This window comes from Metopolophium dirhodum, chromosome 9, assembly GCF_019925205.1.
Source record: "Metopolophium dirhodum isolate CAU chromosome 9, ASM1992520v1, whole genome shotgun sequence".
In the NCBI taxonomy this organism is placed as follows: domain Eukaryota; kingdom Metazoa; phylum Arthropoda; class Insecta; order Hemiptera; family Aphididae; genus Metopolophium; species Metopolophium dirhodum.
In genome coordinates this window covers 4,747,850-4,771,147 of record NC_083568.1, presented here as the reverse complement: position 1 = coordinate 4,771,147, position 23,298 = coordinate 4,747,850, and the positions used below count along the sequence as shown (strand labels likewise).

At 29.8% G+C, this 23,298-nt stretch overlaps 1 protein-coding gene and 1 non-coding gene across 3 annotated transcripts in view; one reads left to right on the top strand and one right to left on the bottom strand.

Moving 5' to 3' along the window:
- Positions 1-986: 986 nt before the first annotated feature.
- On the bottom strand, positions 987-1,068 carry Trnal-aag (transfer RNA leucine (anticodon AAG)). Its single transcript has one exon. It is a non-coding gene; the product is annotated as a tRNA-Leu (tRNA).
- Positions 1,069-5,185: 4,117 nt separating this feature from the next.
- LOC132952286 (solute carrier family 22 member 21-like) overlaps positions 5,186-23,298 on the top strand; it is a 35,614-nt gene continuing 17,501 nt past the window's right edge. Inside the window, exon 1 of one of the 2 annotated variants that reach the window (XM_061024545.1) lies at positions 5,186-5,563. In XM_061024545.1, the coding sequence (XP_060880528.1) occupies positions 5,558-5,563 (6 nt within the window). In that variant the 5' untranslated portion in view covers positions 5,186-5,557. Of the gene's footprint in view, positions 5,564-17,382; positions 17,538-23,298 lie in introns of those variants that run through there. The other variant, XM_061024546.1, reaches the window with a different exon arrangement.

The following is a 23,298-nucleotide window of genomic DNA, read 5'->3' as shown; positions in this document are numbered from 1 at the left end:
TGATTAACACTCGAAAGATAATTATTCAAAAAGTAACAACATTACAACCTATAATGAGCGAAATAGGTATCGAGGTATCTGCCTACTGTTCTACTGACATATGAAAACATTCCAATTCTGTTGAAATGTTTAAAGATTACTCATTAGGTAGTCGGTACCCGAATTATAAACAACTTAATTTATAAAACCGTAAGCAAAATTTACAAGACACGTGCGACATGCTCATAATTCTTTTATGTACCTCAATCATATCGTATTTTATATTATTTCTTCTGCATGCAAATAGTTAATTTTAAAACAAACTAGATACGGGCTAAGTATTTTATTAATAAACAAATAATAAAAAATGAAAACTTTTTCTGTGATGATTAAACAACTCAAAAACGTCGACTAATAAAAATGTATTATACATTTTATTAATAATATTTTGTATATTAAAAAAAAAACAAGAAAATTATTTAACATATTTACAATGAAAACAAATTGTACAATGTAACTGATATGACATAGTTTCAGATATTTTGTTTTCAGAAAACTTTTAACTTGATATACAAATATTTTTTTTTAAAAATGTGTGATATAACCTTGAAAATAAGTCAATTGTTATTTTTGAATAATTTAATTTAAATTATTTACCTAGTTCTAAAAATAATAATTTGGAATTGATAGAATTTTACTTAAATAAACTTTATTCAAATTAATAAATTCTGATAAAAAATTTCAATTTGAACTATTTTAAAATAACCATAATTTACTCAGTGGACATAATGCTTTATTATAATGTTACAGGTTAAATGTTAATCTTCACTACTTAATGAACTTACAAAAATCATAATTAGGTACTGCTAATAAAATGAAAACAATTGTTTGATAATTAATAAATTTAAATGATTTTTTTTAAACTAAAAATGATTACCATTTTGTTATCTAATCTACATACAATGCTAATGCAATAAATCATATTATTTGATGAAAAAAATATGTGCTGGCAGCGGTGGGATTCGAACCCACGCCTCCGAGGAGACTGGTGCCTTAAACCAGCGCCTTAGACCGCTCGGCCACGCTACCCCAATGATGACCGACGATGAAACGGAGGTACTTTCGATACGGGTAAAATATATCTCACCTATTTTAAAAGCCCACACAAAGCTCTCTTACGGGTTTCTGATTGTTACTGGTCAGAGAAGACCCCCTGTGGCCCTATATGGCTATATCTACAGCAGATCTATATCATGAAAAGTAGATTACCTGATGCTATAATAATTATGTTTTTTTATAGTTCGTTTATATTAGGGTTGACGGTTTTACCGGTACACCGGTTTTCCGATTTGTGCCGGTATTGCGGTGGTATACACCGGTATTCCGGTTTTCCGGTTTGTGCCGGTATTGTGGTATATACCGGTATTACGGTTTTCCGGTAGATATCACGGTTTCTGGTTTGTGCCAGTATTACGTCACATACCGGTATTATGGTTTTCCGGTATCACGGTTTATACAATACCTACGACCTACCCGGTAGCGTACGCAGGATTTTAGTTCGGTTATGGTTTTATCTGAGTAAATAATTTGCATAATTTTTTTCTTAACAGTTTTTGTATAACAAATTAATGAAATTATAGTTATAGTCTCAAATTTAGTCTACATTTACAGTGTTTAACCTGGTCATCTATAGAGCCTCCTCGGGCCGTAATAAACGTGGTAATAATTGATGAACGATGATACACCATCGATTATGGCAGACGTTTATTAGTAATGTTCTAAAAAAGCCAAAAAAAAAATTAGAAACCATCGACGTCTTTGTCATATTATTCAACAATTTATTTCATGTCTATTAAAAATGACCAACAATTGATCTGTGTGAATCAAAATGGTGGTAAATAAGATTTTTTTATAGAAAAAAGTAATTTCAGGGGGGGTCAGAAACTCAGAACCCTAGAACCCTACCCCTGCGTATGCCACTTGACTTACCTGTTGTATACTTGTATTTAGTCATATAAAACAATATTTATTATACTATACCGTTACAATACTTCCGCATTATAACGACTATATTACTCTGAATTCTGATAATCTGATGTGCTGGTTTCATTTAACAAACGATACTATAGTCTTATTATTGAGACGACTTGGGTGGCGTGGAAGTCTATACTCCGGACAGATTTATCAATAAATTGAAGTACAGACAGACGATTATTACGTTTCCTTAAAAGAAACAAACAATCCAAATATCTACATAAATACATTAAATATATTAATTAACTATTTTTAATTATTATTTGTTATATACACGAGTGTTTTCTGATCGTTCAGGTCAGGTTAGGTCCATAATTTAACAATTTAAAGCTATGCCCCTGCACCATATATTATAATAATATAAACTCTTGGATCCCTTTAGGTATTGCGGCTGCCGGCCACCTACAATGGTTCCCTATATTGTTATTTCGATCCGTCCCAAATACCAAGATATTAATGAGTATAAGGGTTAAGGTTTTGTTGACTGTAGTATTAATATTTTAATTTTCCTAGTTGTAAGGGAGTGAGGAGTGTTTTTTATAACTTATAAGTTTTAAGTAAAGCTGTTAAGTTATTTTAGTTATTGCATTTTTTTTTTTTTGTAGTTGTTTGTATTTATTGCTAAGGAAGTTTAAAATCATAACCTTTTTGGTCAGGTATTATTAAAATTATACATAAATTCAAATTTGATAATGTTATCTTATCCTTGCGATCAGCATTAATAGTTAATAGTTTGATACATTTCGCTGCTGCAGGAAGAAACTTTACAGACGATCAATGACGGTGACAACTGACAACAAACTCAGCTAGTGCACCCACAATCTCTGCAGTCGAGGTGAAAAATATAAAATATAACTAATACTATACGTCTTAGTATACGTCTCAATATTATACTACGTCTTAATACTATACTACAGTATATACAGAATTGAAAATACCAGAAACTGTCATTCAACATGTCAACCACGTTACACGCAATACGTATACCTAAAAAATTGTAATATAGAAGTTTTCTATATTAGAAGATATTATATAATAATATTTTTTTTCATTAATCAACCCGCGGCAACTTAGGCCATTGGGTGGTTTTTAACTATGGGGGAGAGTACTGTAGGTTTTTGTAAACACGTGTGTTTTTAGTTTTAGCAGAATTTTCAAGTGGGCACCCGTAGGTACAGGGGCGGATCCAGAGTTAGGAAACTGTGGGTCAGGACATTTCAAGGGGCCACTTATTAAAACCAGATTAGAAATTTATACTTGTTTACTAGATATATAAAACAAAAAAAAATTCATTTATACTGTATATGTGTGTTTATTCAATGGTCCAAGTATCCAACTACCCAAGATCTGAAAAGAGTCCAATTTGATCAGCAAATATTAACTGTGGGTCAGCTGACCTCATGAACCCCCCCCCCCCCCTAGATCCGCCACTGCGTAGGTATCTGCCATATAGATTAGTACCACGAATTGTATTTATATAATTCATTGCAGTGAGTATCTAATGAATTTAATCACAATATAGGGCAATATAAATTTTTAGTTTTCAATAATACAAGATATTTTGTTTTAGCAGATTCAGAATATAAAAAATTACTGTGCCTTTTTTCATCCATCTTATCATTAATTGTAAATTCAACAAATAGACCTTTTTTTTTTTTTATTCATTTACGTAATTTACAATCTATACAAAGTTATGTACAATGAGCAAATAGGATATTTATAGTATAAGTAGCAGAATTTGACATTTTTGGGCAGGCACTCAGCAGCACCACCCGACAACAAATAGACCTACGAAATTATTATTAAAGTTATATTTGGTAAACCGTAAACGTGATTTAAACCAAATATTTGATTGTAATAAAAAAAAATAACTAACTGAGTAATATTCACTATGTTACATTGTTAAATATGCCCAGGTTGTATTGTTGTGTTACGTGCAAAATAAATCTTAATACCTTTATAAGCTGGCATACCTCGATTTTCTATTTCAAATTATAATTATATATATCGATCACAGGTAAAAAAAAATAAATTTATTATCTTGTACAATGTCGATTATAATTCCTAAAAGGTTGGTTGATTTTGTATTTTTTCAAACATATAAAATATAAACAACTATTTGAATTGAGAGCTTTCGTGAAAAAATAAATAAATTATACTTTTGACTTGTGTCATTATAATAATATAATAATTTAGTCACCGGGGTACGGTTTTAGGTTTAGCGATAAGCCTATACCGAATAATGCCAAAGAATATTATATACGCTTGTGGTCTAATTTTAAATTGAACCCGTGGTCTCTGGACTACCGCCCGACACCGGAAGCGTGGAAACCTGCGACGACGACGCGCGCTCCGTGATCGGGCGGCGCGGCGCGGAAGCTCGTGACTTGGATGACTCGCGCGGTCGTCTGTACACCGGCGGCGCGCCGAACTTCCGCTATCGGCGTGCGCTTGCGCGTGTACGTCCTACTGCGCCGTACGACAATTGCATATTATTGTTATTTTATTCTCTAGCCATACGAGCGAACCGTCAAACATCGACATCGACACCCGGAAGCCGCCACCGCGGTAGTGGCGTGTATTATGCGCATATACTGGTATATACGAACGGGACAACGTTAATATTATAAAATTGCCGGTGCAAAGGTATACAAATTACAAATCCAATAGTAACGGAATAGACCCATAGGTAAGCGCGATGGGCGGAGCGGCGGTTACGGCGGACGGCCGCCAGACGCCGCCAGCAGCAGCAACAGCAGCTGTGGCGGAGACGGTGTAAAAAGTAAAAACCACCGTACGGAACGAGGCCTCTACAGTGATAATATTATTATATAAAATAATGTTTACGCGCCGTGGGAGACACTGCGACGTGCCGACGCGTGTGCACGAAACGGAAACGGGGAGAAAAAAAAATTACAAAAAATTGCAAACTAAAGACAACAATATTATTATTTACTGCGCGACCGTCGGCCTGCTCCGGTCGACCACCACCAGATCCCCGTGCGGCGGGTGGGCGGCGACGTCACACCATAATAATACAATGTATATATAAATATGTACACCATTCATGCATACGATATTATTATTATGTTTGTGGCGCGGCGGACGACGATATCATACGCACACGATATCCGCACGCTCAGATATATATGTTAATTATTCGCACGGACCGAGGCACACGCGAACTCTCCGGCGCGCCGTCAGTGTTGTCTGCGGCGTCTTTGGCGAACGTCCACCGCGCGCGGCGACCCCACGACACTCTTGCCGGAACACAGCCCCCGCGAAACTCCCGACCAGACTGTTTGTTATACAACTGCCGCCGCCGCCGCCGCCTTCGTTTTCAGTGGTAGTCGCGCACCCGCCAGCAGCCTTCGCAGTTCCCGTCGACGTCAGTTTCGTTCACGCGCGCACGTTGCCGCCCGTCTCGTCGCACGTGCTTGTTATCTCCGATCAACCCTCGGGTGCGCGCACTGTGATAATAATACAATTAATAATAATATTATTATCGATATTGTCTTCGTCCCGGAACCCGAAAGCCGCCAAGATGTTGGTAAGTGGCCGTCGTGTATTTTCTTATTTCCGTTTATTTATTTATTTGTTTGTTTAAGTAAATTGTATTCGTTGCGCATCATCATCAGCTACGGTTTAAAATAATTAATACGGTATATTATATACCAGCATATTATAGGTGCCTATTATCTTGACCGTATGTTATGAACCCCGTTATTCGAGCCATACGGGTGTGTTTTTCCCTCGTCGCCGCCACGTTGCGCCGCGTATCGCATCCCTGCTATTAGGTACATAACAGTCGCTTGTCTGCCTGCCTGTGACGCGAATCGCCCGCGGTATCTTTCTCGAACCGCGGCATATTTTTTATTATTTTAGCGATTATACAGCATATTATTATAACGTTAAAATATTAGTATTTTAGTATTCTAATTCTTTATTTATTAAATCCTTGGGTAGTTTTCAAAAGAAATCGTACAATAAATCGTATTATGGACCATAAGTGGACTATGGTTCGCACAAGTTAATAATATTGATAATCAAAAGTCAACGTTGCTGCTCCGCGCGCTAAAGGACCGCGTCCGGACGGGATGACAAATTATACGAGACTCGGGCAGAACAAAATATTAAATCGTTCGGAAAATAAGAAAAACAATTTTAAACGAACCGCGATCACTTAAATAATTTACTAACGCTTACTAAATATTTAGGTATATAATAGTGACACGCCGGCCGATTCGCGTTAAAAAAAATGCACCCTGTAGGTACGCGTTCGATACCGAACGAGAAACTGGGGTCACGCGGATCGTTTTCCTGAATAGGTATAATAATATATATACCATTTACGGATGAAATAACTAACGTCCCACGATTGATCTCTGTTCGCGTATACTTAAAATTACATATTACTGTCACAACGCTTTCCCGTCGACGACTTAATACAACAATATAATATTACGGTCGTATCGATCACACTATACATAATTCGATCGTGTCAAACCATTTTATATCATTATGCACTAGGCACCAACGCACCATATCCAAGCGTACACCTATCGATACAATTCGTTCGCATAAATTGAATTGCGACGGAGACGAAATCGAACGTTTTTCAAACACTTTTACTGGTAGTAAAATATTATAATATATAAATACGAGTATGGTTACCCGCGCCGCCGTCGCGACGTCACACGCAAGAGACCTCGTGTATTGCGTCATTGTTTTTCCCGCCACCGCCGCCGCCGCAGTCGTCACCGTTCAAGCTACGGGCACCCCCCTAATTTGGCGCGCTCGCTAGACGTCGGCGGCGGTGCGTTTGTTAATATTTTTTTATTTTTTTTTTTTTGGCACCGCCGACTCGTCTCGCCGAAATGGGCGCCTTCGCCGCGGACGTCAACCCGTTACCGCTGCACCGGCAAATGTCTTTTTATGTACCGGCCCGACGTAAGTCGGCCAGACGAACCTCATGTTTCATGTCCTCATCTATATAGTCGTCCGTGCACTGCAGTATGGGTACGTTGACGGCCGTAACTAGGTTATTAATTGATCGCACTCGGTATGGAATACAATATTTAACTGCAACATTGGACAACGATCGAACAGTGTTGTGCATGTCGTTGATTCACGGTGACAAAAATTTAGGACGATTAAAATAATAAAATGGGTTTTTAATTTTTATCGTTTTATTATAATATTATATTATATTATCAGCGCGCAAAATTCGTATATAAAGACTTTGTATAAACCATAGACGATAGACCTATAAATTAAGATATAATATTATAGGTACCGTCGGCAAAAGATTGTTATTATTGCCTGTAACGACTAACGAGCAACGACAGTATACCTATTCATTTTCAGTCGTTATGATTTGGGTAATGTTAAGTTTGACTTGATGAATTTGTGTTTCTTAGACTTCGAGTCTTTGTAGAGTAGGTCCTAACCTAACCTCGAGTATGTACCAGCTATTTGTTGATTTGGTGGATAATTCGAATTTTACATTTTTATTGAATGGTTTAAGCGTTAAATATTTCTTTAATAATATCTCTAGCTTGTGCTGAAATTTTAATATTACCTACCTATATTTAAATTACAATTAAAACAATTAATTAATTTTCTACAAAGAAATACAGACTAATATTTTTAGAAAATAGGAATTGTAGATTTACAGACTATGGTAATAATAATAAACCTACCTAGGTGATATTATACACAATATTTGTACATTTATTTATTTTATTTAAACGAGAGCTCAAGTACAATATAATAATATTATTATTTACCTATACGATCTTCAGTTTAATAGAAAACAAAATAGACATATTAACTAATAACAGAGATTATTGATAGATAATGTAAGCTAAAACAAATAAATTAGATAATTTAATATAAGATAAGTTTAAAAAGTATAAAATATTTATAATTTAGGTATGTACATATGATTATTATAGTATCTATATTAAAATGTTGACATAAAATATTATTAATTATTAAAATGTCCACCTATTGGCTATTATAACATATATTATTATGTTTTTGCAAATTGTTCAATATTTTACCAGCAAGTGAACTTTTTTTTCAATAGTTAGATCTTCTTTTAATAATTTAATAATATTTATTAACCTTTGTACCTAATGCCTATACATCTCTAAATATGTTTTATTATGGATAAAATTGTATAATTATTTGCCTTAATTATATTAATATTATAATTATGAAATATTAACGAGGTTTTACTAAGTAATTTTAGGGGATAATTTATTAATAGTTATGATACAATAGTCATAATAATATTATATTCTCTTTAGTGTACACTAAAAGGTATCGGTTTATTTGATTAGGTTAGGTTAGGTTAGAACAATTTACTATACAACAAATTAAGCATTAGTTTACTAATCTTTCATCCAATTAATATATTTTATACGAGTAATTTATTAAATTTACTAAATTTACTAAATTAAGTCATATAATTATTTTTTCTGTGCCACTTAAATTCAGTGTAAATGATGTAGTTCAACTATTAAATGGAGTATCTAATTCTAATACCTATGTAAATGATACATTTTATGAATACACGTCAATGTATATTTTTATTGTCATTTGGTAGATGTAAATTTGTACCAAAAATAAGTAATGAATTAAAATGAATGTATAATAATATAAGACATCATTCTTTAATGTTTAAAAACAGATAAGTTAAATAACTAATAAGTAGGAAACAGATTTAAATGATCTAAAAAACAAGAAAAATGCCTTAAAAAAATATGATTTTATACACTCAACAGAAATTTTTTTTTTTTTAAATGCTCTTAAAATTATTTTTAATATAAAAAAAATGGTTTTGTTACTAATAAAATTATTAATTTTTATATAAAGTCTTATTATTAATAATTATTCGTATCATCTTATCATTTGTCATTTCCTATCTTCTATTTAGCCTGAAAATTATTTCTAAAAATTTAGTTATACAATAATATATAATAATAGGTGGCCGCACGGCGACGTATTTATCTAATCGGTAAAAACATAACAAATAATAAAAATAGAAGTAATATACAAGGCAAAATAAATATTATTTAATTTTAATCTTTTAGAATGAATTTTAACTACATATTTATAAAATTATATTCATTCTTATATAAAAATGACTTAAAAATATAAAAATGCACTAAAAATGTCAAAAAATGCAAAATAAAAGTTATATTTTTTAATTCCTTGTTGTATAAAATAAACTTTGTGCTTGAAAAGCAATGTTTTTGGACATTCAGAAAAAAATACAATTTGCATTCAAATCCGTTCCCTACTAATAAGTAAAGTCATTAATTGATTATTTCGGTGGAGAATACCTACCTACAATTATTTTATATTAATTTAATTTAATTTTTAGATCATTGAAATTGGATTATGACGATAGTATACTATTTTTGAAGAACGTAATTTTATCAATCGATATTAACATAATATATTATTATGGTCGAGTTCATACAAAAGCTATTATTACCAGTTTCATTTCTGAAAAAAAATTAGAACTCGTGTATTTAATTGTACTCGATTGAACCTGATCGATCAGAAAATACGTCACCGTCGTAGTATAATACAATATGTTCTAGTGGTTGAAAACAAGGGCGATTGTAACTTCTACCGATAATATGTTTATGCACTATACCAGCTACCTACATACAGTGTGCACTTCATCAGTCATGTGGGATTTGAAAAGTCGGTAGCATGTGAAGTCCGCCGGTCAATTATAGTTATTGTATTTTATATAATTTTAATTTATAAATTACAATATAGATGTAACCTTTTTAATCAAAATAAATAGGTGGGTATGTAAATAATAGTACAGGTAATAATACATATTAAAGTAATGTTGTTCGTTGCAAACAAAACATAATATTATGTCTACCGATAAGCGTGCATGGTACACATTATGATTTATAAATAATTATATTATTTATATTTTATATTATAAGTTGTACTAACAACGTGTATTATTAGCTACAGGTGAGTGATGATGACATATTTAAGTGGAACAGTATGAACAGTGCACACATAAATACACAACTACACAAGTTATATCCAATATAATCTTATTGATTGTTTCATTGTCAACGTGTACCGGTGGACTTATATGATGCTTACAAGTTACAGTTGAGTATTTACAGAGGGTGATCTGAGTGCGATGTATCACCCTCAGTGACTTTTTATATCTGAGTGGAGCAATGGACGCAAGGGCGTCCGCGGGGGGGGGGGGGGAGTAGGGGCAGTTGCCCCTCCCCTTGGCTTTTTCTGGGTTGATTATCATACATTATTATTGATGATTTTAGTCTTCTAAAAAAACTAAAAAATGCCCTAACAATTCTAAATAGTACACTAAATTATTTTTATTTTAGATTCTGAGCGGAGCAGACCGTTGTAATATAAAATATCGCAAAATAAACTTTTTTACAGTGATTTTTATTACACTCGAATCAGAGTCAGAACTAAGAACGTTGCTTTTATAGATTATGAGATGTAGTGGTGGGACCAAGCTTACACTGTAGCAATAACCAAGTTTTTACTTTTTTGAAAAAAAAATTAAATGTAAATAAATGGCATACACCAATAACTATAAACTACAATAGTTACAACTTTTCAAGTTTGTGGTATCAATGACTGAATAAGCTAGAAATATTTACTTTTATAAATTACCTAAAATTTTAAAATCAACGGTAACATAATATTATTTATTAAAAAATAATGTATTTGATAATTTAAAATTACATAAAAATTAATTAAAATTAATGCTGTAAAATTAAGTTTTAACTAACTATATGTACCTATACGTATATAATTCATAAATATTTTTACATTTCTTGTCTATATGAAAGAAAACATGTCACCAAAAATACTTTATAACTAGGTAATAGGATAGTGAGACAAAAATGTAAAAAGGAAAATATTTTGCCCTCCCCTTGACAAATCCCTGCGGACGCCCTTGAATGGACGTACTGGTTTTACAACGATGAGTTGTGTGTCATCACCTTTTGTAGTAGTAAAAATGCTTGAATCCTCAACTTTGAGTGAGGTTACTTACATAGAAAATTAAATCCAGTTGGTACTTTGGAGTGCTAACATTTTCTTAATGATCTGGAAAAATGAAAAAAAATTTCTGAAAAACGAAAATATTTCACAACAACAATTTTTTAATATTTTGGCTTTACCTATATAGAGCTAGACATTTTAAATTGTGGGACTTTTTATAATATTTTTTCAATTTATGTTGATAATTTTTTTTCCTACATTAAAAAACTTTGAAAACTTATTACAAGGTTCATCCTCATAGATTATTTTTTATGGAATTAAAAATATTTTAGCGTAAAGCTGCATTAATTTTTTATAAGTGTTTAAAGTTAGAATTTTGTTGGTTAAAATAACGAAAACGTGTCAATTGTTATATATTATAATTAAAAATGCAAATAATATACTTAGTTGTAATACCTGAGGCTTGGAAATGGATAATATTGTTTAAATTAATTAACATTTTTATCAAACATGTAAATGTTTTGATAAAACTCTGAAAAATTATCATCAATCGATTTGTTGGACAGCAAAATAATTAATATTATGGATAAACAAACAAACTCGATGTACCTAATTTAGTCCATTAGTGGACCTCACGTAAATCACAGAATAATCAACAGCATCTTTTCTGATAAGAAAGTGAATCTAGTTGGTACTTTAGGGGTCAAAAGTAAAAAATTACCAGTAGTTTTCAAAACAAAAAAAAAATTATGGAAAAACGGGATTTTTTACGCAATATCGGTTTTTGACTAAACCGATTTTGGTTTTTGGTGTAACTTTTAAAAAAATGAGTTCTTGAATTATATTAAACAATTAAGATTAAAAAATAAGATTTTATAAAATTATCGTCGTCAGCCATTTCTTAATAATTTTAACTTTTGAACATAGCATTATTTTATGAAGCGTTTATTACTGAGATATTACGCAATAATTTTTGAGATTTTATTATTATTGGGCTCTGAAGACAATTAGAGAAGGCTATAATAGTAAAATGTAATTTGTTTTCCAGAAAGATGCTAATAAGCAGCTATGGTAATAACAATCTAAATAACGGCCCTCGTCCCTCTGCTGTAGCCTGTAATTGAAAAGTATTTATTAGAAACTGTGTGTCCAATATGTACAATTTAGTATTTACGTCAAATGTATTGATAATAGGAGGGTATACATGGTGCCACTTTCCTACCAGAAAAGATACTGTTGAAGAAAATCTAAGGACTTTTTACCGTCTTAAAAAATTATGACAAACACAAAAAAAAAAAAACACACACATCGGTGTAAAATCAATATTATATTCATTGCTTCGCTCTGAATCTAAAATAAAAGCAAAATAACAAAAAACAAAAATACATACATCATTGTGGAACCAATACATTCATCGCTCCGCACAGAATCTAAAATAACAGCAAGGTCACGTTTGTAAGGTGTCCTGCTCTTATAACAGGTATATCATTATCGCTTTATAAAAACGATACTGGACTAAATCATTTTTGCAACTTTTTGCAGTTTTATCGTATAGAGCAATATTCTACTATAGATATCGTTTCTCTCGTACATGCGTAGGTATAGGAGGTCTACTATACATATCAAAATAACGTTTCATCACGTCTCAAAAACTATTTTTATAAAGAATGAAAATCCCATCTCTCACGCATTATTTTGTTATCTATGCGGTCTTGCCAATGCGTAACATTTCAAATGTACGTTCAGTCGTTCAGTCGTTCAACCTGTTGTAGCTTTGTTAGCTTAAACATTAGTGACATTTTACCTATTATCAAAAGCTAACAACATTGCCTGTGTTTGGTTGAAAATTGAAATTGATTTTTGGTATTATTTTGACGTGATTTATGATATTTTTTAAATTTTAATATCTTAAGGTAGAAGACAATATTATGTTTAATGCAAAATCAGAGACATTTAATTCAGTTTATTAACTATGTTCGTATTTATTAGTTAATTTGTTATATTTTATCATTGAATTGATAAGACACGTGATAAAATAAGGGACAAGATAATCATTATTTATTCATGAATTATAGGTATTTAGCGTAATTTGACGATTCATATTTCAGACAATACTAAGTTATTAAATCTATAATATGAACTTCAAACGATTTTTATAATTTGACAATGTTAACTGAGGTTATTAATAATACACTGGCATGATTAAAGGCACTGTATTAAAAACAATATTGTTAATTACAACTGTTACTATATTAGGTAGGTAGAAGAATTGATTAAAAATATTATTTATTTAGGTACTATTATTTTAACAAGACTGCATTTTCTCAATGTGAAATAATAAATGATTTGATTACAATGTTTATGTTAACAATAATCTTGATGCATAAATAAGATAATTTTCAAATCAGTGTATGTTTATTTATTATTATGAATATTATGATGAGAGTTATATTTTCAGTGTAAATCATATAATATATTGAGCAATTCTGTTATAGAAGAACACTCATTGTTTCATTGAACCAAAGGTTCCCAAACTTTTTTGGCTCGCGGTGCCCTATTTTAACCAAGAGTTTCTCAGGAAGGCCTTTCTCTAGTCACAACACGAATAATCATAGAAAACAGAAAAATTAAATAAAAACCAGTACAAATTCTAATGGGTAATATTTTTTATTTTGTTTTAAATACGTTATATTATCTGATATATCTGTAGCAGTTGACACAATGATCATATTAGCTATGAGTAAAAAAAACATGAGTATTTGATAAAAGAAACCACCCAGTGGTTGAGGAATGAATTAATATGACAATATTTATTTGATTTAAATTATACATTTTTATTTACATAAGCGTGCTTAATATTTTCCGTTATTACTTATAAGTTACAATTTTATGTCGTCTTAACAACTTTTATTGAAAAAATATGAATATTTTTATTATATTTTGTTAAAATTGTTCAAGTCTTATAAAAATTATAACATACATTTTTAATTTCTTATTGCGAAGCAGAATTTTAGGAGTACTATAAAAATCGAATATTCGACGAGTAGTTTAGGAGTCATAAGTGTTCATAAGTAATGATGAGCGGAGTAGAGTGGCACAAGAGAGGGGTACCTCGCCATATTTCGGTTCACGTCTACACTTATCGATATTTTAAATACTTATACATAGGTATTGTAATTTATAAGTAACAAAATGTACATAAATCAAGCTACGCCCATGATTATAATAATAGGTATATTTTAATAAAATATGTTAGCTTATAACTAGCTTCAAATATACTTTTTTTTTAATACATATAATTATACAACTGAATATTTTTAATTATTATCCACTGATTAATAATAAATATTCAATGAAAATAATTGAAAATCATCATAAAAATCTTTGAAAATTATTATAATATGTAAAATATGATTTTAGGCATTTTCAGGATTTTCTTGTTTTGGGAAAAATAAAATAAAAATGATTCAATAAATTTCATGTAGGTAGACAAAAGTAGGTTGATTGTTTCAAATTACATTAAGTTCAAATAAAGAGCGTGTGGTTATTTTAAAATTTGGTACCGGTATACCACATTAAATTAAATTAAACGGAGAGTTGATATTTTTGTTAGACTTTTATTTAAGTGAGAAAAACTATATGCTATGTTCAGTATTCAGTAGTTTAATAAGTGTTCGGAACGTTTACTAAAAAATGTAATTCGTTCACGTTCTTTGAAAAAATGAATGCGTTAATTTGGTCGGTCATTTAAATTGTTTTATTTTATTTTTGTTAATCATTCTATACTAATATAATAATACTAATACAAAATCGTGGAAAACATATAATGATTTTGGTTTTATGTCGGGCCTTCCCCACTAAAATGTCATGTATTTAATTTGTATAATTCATAATCAAATAAATTTAATAGGCATATTACAATAGAAAAAATGTTATCATATAATTATTTAAATAATATTTAAATGTTAACCAATATGTATACATATTATATTTATTAAAAATATAAACGTCGTTCACATTCTATTTGAAAAAAAACGAGTGATAATCACATATCATTCACTAAATTTGAACGTGAACGACGTTCTTTCCAAACACTAAATTTGATTTTATGAAGTTGATAATATAATTGCCTAGCCCATTTAAGCCTTTAATTCATTTATGATTTTTAGTCTATTGTTTATTATATTGTGTGCAACTTGACTTTTGGAGTAGTTACTTTTGATAGTGGCCAGCGACCAATATTGGGAAACGATTACTCATTGTTTAGGTATACTCACAAGTCACAGACTGGTATTTCTTGCCTTGTTTTCAAAATTCAAATTGCCCCTTCGGATAACATAGGTAGTCAATAAAAAAAATATAATCATGTTTATTTGATTTTATGGTGAAAAATGTAGTAAAGTACCTAGAAAGAAGTACATAGGTTGGTATCAACAAACAAGTCAAGAGGTATAAATAATATACGAATACAGAGTATTAGATAAATGCGTTGCAGTAAATATTGATGTACATTTACACGACGTCACGACGATATAACTTATGATTTAATTGAAACTAATAAGTTAAAAGTAGTAGCAGCTAGTTTAATTCAAATTTCATGTTTTTGGTTAACGTACTGTTTTTAGATTAAAAAAGAGTGAGGAAGGTATACTGGTTTTATGGCGGTAAATTTTTTTTTTCGGTTTTGACACAATTGAAAATCTCAAATAAATTCTTTTATGCGAAAAAATCTTAGTAAAGATAAATTAAGAATGCAATTTTTTTTTATTTTCTTGTATTAATTTCAAGAAAAAGACAAAAAAAATAGCAGGCATACCTATATGTTTTAAGCAACATATTTATCATTTTAGGTGTACCAACAGCTGCTGTGCTTAGAATTACTATTGCAGTACCTAACTTGTATAACTTATCGTTTTATTCAACTTTAAAGAATTCCTTTTCAGTGGTCCACATTACTGATTATTTTTAAGTAGATGTTTTCTTTACTTTTAAGTATTTTTTTTATAAATTAACTTTTAGCATCACTTTATATTCACGGACTTTAAAACTTGAATAGCGCATACGGTTGTGATGCGTTAACGATAGTATAGAAATAGAATACATTTTTTTTATTGTCATGCTATTTACCTATACTGTATAATACACGTGTTTGACAGACAAATTATAGGTGCTTACAAAAATACATTTTAGGTTCTGAGCGGTGCGAGGAATAAATTGGTTTTACAATGATGTATTTTTTTATCTGTGTATAACATGTTTAAAAGCAGAAAGAATATATTTTGCTTGAAAATCGAAAAATGCCAGTTACTTTTTTTTATATATATACTGACTAACCCTAATGAAATAAGAATTGGTAATAATAATACGGGAAAAGGAGAATATTTCACAACATATCAGTTTTCGACATTATACTATTATTAAAAAATTTAAAATATTGACCAAATATTTAATTTTAAACATCAATACATTTTTCAAAATATTTCGTCTTTTTACTAGGTATTTGTATAGACATTTGAAAATGTCTACGTTTTTAGTCTTATAAGTGTTTGAAGTTCAAATTTTAGCAAAATACTTTATTCAAACGTAAAACGTAAACGAAAATCATCCAGTTCAACGCATCGAATCGAGAAATAATAATATAAACCATATTATAAAATAACTGTATAAACCATATAAACTATAATATAGTATAACATAAACAATCTTTATAGATACAGATGGTGATCCACTCGTCACCTTCATCGCTCAGAATCAGTTTTTTGTGTACAATGATTTATCATTGAATTCAAAATTTAACATTATTCATTACTGTGTCACAATAATGACCTACTCTATTCAAAACCTCATAATATACGGCAGAGCGAGTTTCACTTGATTTTCTTAATTTTACTAGGACTGAATGGGGAGGTAGAAACTTTAAAAAGACTAATGAATTAAAATTGTATTGACAAATTGCACATAAAATGTATAACAATATTGTTGTGACAATAATGATCACAATATATAGTGCGCATAAATTATAATTTATTTATTCGTGTCATAAATATTATTATAGTATACAATTATGGATAAAATCGCTTCGCTGACTATCGTTTTATTAATTGTTCAATAAAAAAAAAAAAAAATGTATGCATGTGTGCATTTACAGCTTTACATTTTAATTGGGTTTGTATACTGAGTGTTCAATTAATGACAAAAACAAATATGATTTACGAAAGGCGAAAGTAGGATAATAGGTGTAACGGTTCCTATAGGCTATAATATATAATTAACTATATACATACTAAATCACATGTGATCAATAATAAATTATAGTAGGGATACTCTAGTGGGGATCTACTATAGAGATGTTCATAAATTGCAATCGGATTATACTGGATGTAGTAGCATCGAGTATCGAGACCTGTCAACACCGACGCTGTTTTTTCTGATTTACTTATATTTTATCCACAGCTTCAAACTCATCGTTACGGCAAAAACAACAATAACCTCAGGTGTCGTATATCGTTGAATATGAATTGATGCATATTGTTATCATTATTATTATTATTGTTATTGTTGTTATTATTATCATTATTGTTTATCATCGTGTTAACAGAATCGCTAAACTACAAACTACCTTTGTGCGTGGATACTATAGATAGATAGATATAAATTCTAAAATGCATAAGCGGTGAGCGCATCCCGTGCTGGGCTTCTGTTGTATGTATTTGTCTTAAATCGGGTATAAATGAAGACAACTATTTCTTTAAGACCAAAATAAAAAATTAAGCGCATTTTAACATGATGTTCTAATTTCTTATGTAGTTTTGAATAATTTGTCGTATTTCTTGTCATATATTTATATATTGGATTAGAATAGGTATGCTATAGTTCATGCAAACATGGCTAAACTACGACTTTCTGTAGACTGTAGAGGTGTTATTTTCTAGTTAACTTTTCAAATATGAATATTTTTTTATTATTTTTTTTTTTTTGATAAATCATAATAATATATTATGCTCAATAAAGTTTTGATTTTCAATGTTTTCCATGTAAAAGAGTATAGCTTATCAAGTGCTCATAATAGTTGTAAAACGTTTTAATCGCTATCCTATTTTTTAAAAAAGAATTTCAGATTTTCTTAATTTCCTGTAATCCTTAATTTTTTGAATTTCAGATTGAGATTTTATTCTTATCCCCACAATTAGTTTGTCTTTTGGAATTATTCTGATTGTACAAATAATAACTTTATTTACATAGGTAAGTACCTATCACAGCTATTACTTTTGACATATTTCAAGATAAGGATAGGCAATCAGGTGAAGAGGTTAAATGCTGTGACAAAAAAAAAAATTATAATAAAGAGTCAAATGCTTATTATAATTCGGTTGACCTCGATACAATATAGAAATATAATATAGAAAATGATAAAAAAAAATTACAAACATCTAATTAAATATTAATATCAAATAAAACATATTTCATCCACCTTTAATAATAAATAAGGTATATAAATGATTTACTGATTTAAACGTCATGACGTAGTCGTGTCATTATAATAACTGTCCGCATTGTAATTTTTAACACGGTAGACCGTCATAAAACCGTTTAGTTACAATATAATAATATGTACCTAATTTAAACAACGTAATATATTATGTACACTTGTCTAGGTCTAAGTATTTTACATTTTTTATAATCGGCACACAATACATTTTTTATTTTATTTTTTTATCCAAGTACCTACCCATATGATCATATTTTGTATTTTATGTGTCTTTGTTCACATACGTGTTGTTAATAGCGAGAGATGCACAATCAGCCATAAAAAGCAAAATAACATTATTGTTCTTAACTATGAATAGGCGATGATGGGCATCATACCGTGAATGAAAAAGATTGTAGATTTACTTACCATTCACACATTATTTACTTACATGTAAAAAGAACATAAAAAAAAATTGTGTATTAGTACTTTTCTTGATATTCGTATAACATCACAACCACGTAGATAAAATCGTACTTTTTATAAATTAAAAATGTAACACAATTAATAACATTGTTTCAAATAATAATATTTAGCGTGTATTATAAATTATAATGTTTAACACTTGTATACCAACACCACAAACCACAAACCAGTCCGTGTGCATCTAACCTAACTTGGTTTAGGGGTCTATAGAATATACAATAAATGACGCATTCATCTTATGTTTATGATTAAAACTGACGATTCTTTTGACTAATTCTCGTTTCATACTAATGCATTGCCTTAAGCCTACAATAATTTAGAAAATATTTATGTCATATCCATTAGTATAATACCTAAACCCCACTATAGGTACCTAGTTATTAAACGTGTATTAATATTTTGCGTAACGACATATAATTATTACCATTTACATTACAATAGTATTGTACATAATATTATATTGTATTAACATATTAAAATATATTTTGATATTGTCTTTTATTTTAATTTAATAATCGTACACAGATTATAATAATAATAATAATAATAATAATAACGGTAATTTCAGTAGCTTTATATTTTTGCATACGATGTAATTGTATTTAACATTATTTAGACTAATTGGCAATTCAGATATCGAACTCGAGACCAATCCTTATTACTCTGCAAACACAAAATCAAATGTGTTAGGTAGGTAGGTATACTTCATACAATCATAGTACATACACTCAATACTCATGCCTTTAGATCATGGTGCTGTAAGTGCGAGTGTTAGGTACATGTCATGTTTCGTTTGGAAAAGAAAACAATTATCCATCATAATCAATGCAATTTAAAGTCGTATGAATAAGTGCACTATATACAATACATAATTTCGATTCCTTCTGACGGATTAAAATTATTGTATTTATTTATATAGGTATATATTAGAAATCAATCAAACATACTTAAGTCCAGATTTGTCAACTACACCAGTCTTATCCATTTATATCAAATCGTCTTCTTATAAAAATTCCTTGTAAATCATTGTGTACGAAACGAGTTGCATGGGAACTGTTAAAAAAACTGCATTTAAAATGAGAATTTATGCAAACGTACGCAAAACAATCCACGACTTTCACATCATCATATAAAGTTGTTTGTGTATAACAATTTATGAATTATGAGGAATGGGGGTGGAAATTCAGCCGAGTTGTCATTAGGTATTATAGTGGTCTGACAAATTACACGAGTTTATCGAGTTTAACGTTCTGACATCGTTTAACAACCTAATAAACAGACTTCTGAGAAAATAAATATTGAAAAATTGCTCGTTTCGAGCTTAAAAACTTTCCAATATTTTTTGGTTATAAATATTTATAAGCAGATCGTTTAGGTATACGAGACGCAACACATACTCCAAAATAAGTTAAAATAATTCACTGTTAGAATAGTGAATTAATTTTTTTAAATCTATGAGTATTGTTGCATTTTTTTTTTTTATTACAGCTTTATAAATTTAAAACACGTGGTATACAATTTTTTTATGTTACACGTACTTTTTAAAAACATGTTTTTGTTTTTGAACATGTTTAAACACAACATAATATCGTCATCAAGGTTTATCTTATATAAAAACAGTAGAATAATTTATTTAATCATCATACATTTAATTCGTTTAATTTTAATTATTGTATATGTATTGATAATCGTACATATATGATTATAATTTATTTAATGATAGATATTAATTTTAATTGATTTTAAATATTTTCCTTGCGTATTATTATTATCGTATTATCATAATAATTCAATGGTGGAAATGCCAATTGATATAAAACTCCCTTTCTTCGAAATTGGGGCATTATAAATGAGTCGCACAAGGTATCATATTATAAATAATTTTTTTCTTCGACCACCAAAAATATGCCTTGTTAATCAGATATGCTATATGACCGATCCCAACAAAAATTGAATTATCATATAATTTATATCATATTATAGTGATTGTAAAATATTGTATTTCTGAAAGCTTAATATAATTTAAATCTAAATGTTACGAAATGTTATTGAATATAATATATGTGTATAATATAATTTCAACGTTTATCGATCGACCTTTGTAAATCTTTAAAAAAATACTAACAAGTTAGTAGGTATATTAGTATATGGTAAACGCCCTTCAAATGGTTATTATATGGTTCGAGTTTTTTCGTGGAACGTTCGAACATTAAAAATATGATCAGGTATATTCAGTGGCACACTATTGTGAGTGCCTCCGGGTCCGGGTCTATCTCTCTCTCTCTCTCTCGCGCGTGTCAAATGTCAAACTAATAAAACATTTTTATTTTTATTTTTTCGATTAAATATCTTTATGGATAGGAAAGTTGGACATTTATTGTGGTAATTTCTAAAGAAACAGTAGATAGTACTTTTATATAGATTGGCCCCTATGCTTGGCGTTTGCCCTATGACCAAACATTTTATTCTATCTGTTTGTACTACGATAATAATAAAAATTTGTAGTTTTTGTATCTTACTCCCCGAAAAAATTTGATTTCACCACTGCGGTATATTTTAGTATTATACTCTACGCCTGCAGTAAAAGAGCATGTGATATAAAATATATAGGAGGTTAGGTATACTAACAGTGAAACTAAAACATACTTAAGTTTCAAAACTACTGTTGTAAAATATTTCGTGTGACTATTGGACTCAATACCTACATCATTACACCTGATACGAATTAATAAGATCTCGAAATCAAACGCTATCGATTCAACCTGCAATGTTTTCGTAAACATTCCCGACCTTGACCCTCTGCTTCAGTGCACCATAGTATCATTCGTTATTTTTTTTTTTTTCAAAAATGAATTATTCATGAACAGCGTTGTAATATTTCAACATCTCTCTCCTTTTTGTTTTAATTTATGAAAAATATTTCAAGTCGATCAAAAAATATTTTCTACTTGATTGATGAAGTATAGATACGCAATAAATAACGTGTTTTTATAGCAGCAATATCAACAGAAATATTTTTGCTTTTAAATAGTAGTCGTAGATTTACTACAGGTACGACCTAACGAATTTCGGGTATATTTAAACTCGTTTTAAAGTCTTTCTTAGAAAAGCAAAACCTAAACGCTTGATCTCAGTGGCATCATAAATATTATATATATATATTTTTTAATTCTCAAATGTACAATCAAATAACTCTGCAGACGACGAATCGCGGTCTTTCGTAATCTATTGATTTTATTTAAGTATTTATTATACAATTTTCGTATAGACTATGGGTAATAATACTATTATTATTATGGGTTTTTATACATTTTTACAATAAATTATACGATACACTAATGAAAATATATGAACAATTTAAAGAAATCCTAAGCTCAAGTTAGTGTTTGATTACCTATAAATCACCTATAAATTGGAGTAATCATGCTGCTGTTAATGTTATTTCATAATGTAAACTTGAATTATTTTTATGCAATTAATAATTATTTTCGAAGTATCAATTATTATAATTGTTAATAAAATAATACGACTAATTAATTCCAATTTATTTAATTCATTACCTAACTAAACGGAAATCAATATGCTTTACATCTTACGATTTAATTGTACACAAACGTCGCACATGAGTGCCATGTGCGTAATAGAATATTACATAATACTACACTGAATAATATTTGATAAATTATAAGTTTATATGTTTATATCGATACAATATAACTGTCTCCACTCTCCGTATGATTCAATTGTATTTTAATTAAAATATAAACTTTTGTATGTTTTTATAGTATCATTGATTAAAAACTATAGTATTTACAATCAGTGCTATAGTAGCCATTAAATTAGCCTAAAAATAAAAAAGCGCACAAATCATTACATTAACGAGTAATCTGAAAATTAATCCAATTGCTCTCGTCATTTATTACGATATACTAACACTCGACTTGAGTACTAGATAGTTGATGAATCTCGTGTGTTTACATAAGATACGTAAGTATATGTCTTCAGTATTGTATTAATGAGAAACTAATTGATCTAAATTATACGTTTCTTAATTTTTTTAAATGTTCTGTCGTAATGAAATTAATTAAACGCATGCGTTTTTTTACTGGGGATTTTGTGAATCTAAGCTGATTCCACGACTATTGTATTTCAATTTAACGGTCTGTGAAACATAACACACAGGCGCCAAAATAATTAACTGATGACCCCCAATATCCATCCACTCAAGCCACTAGTGCTTTATTTCCACATTATTTTTTTGTTGGAAATTTAACGAATTTCAAACAACTTGGGTGTGACAT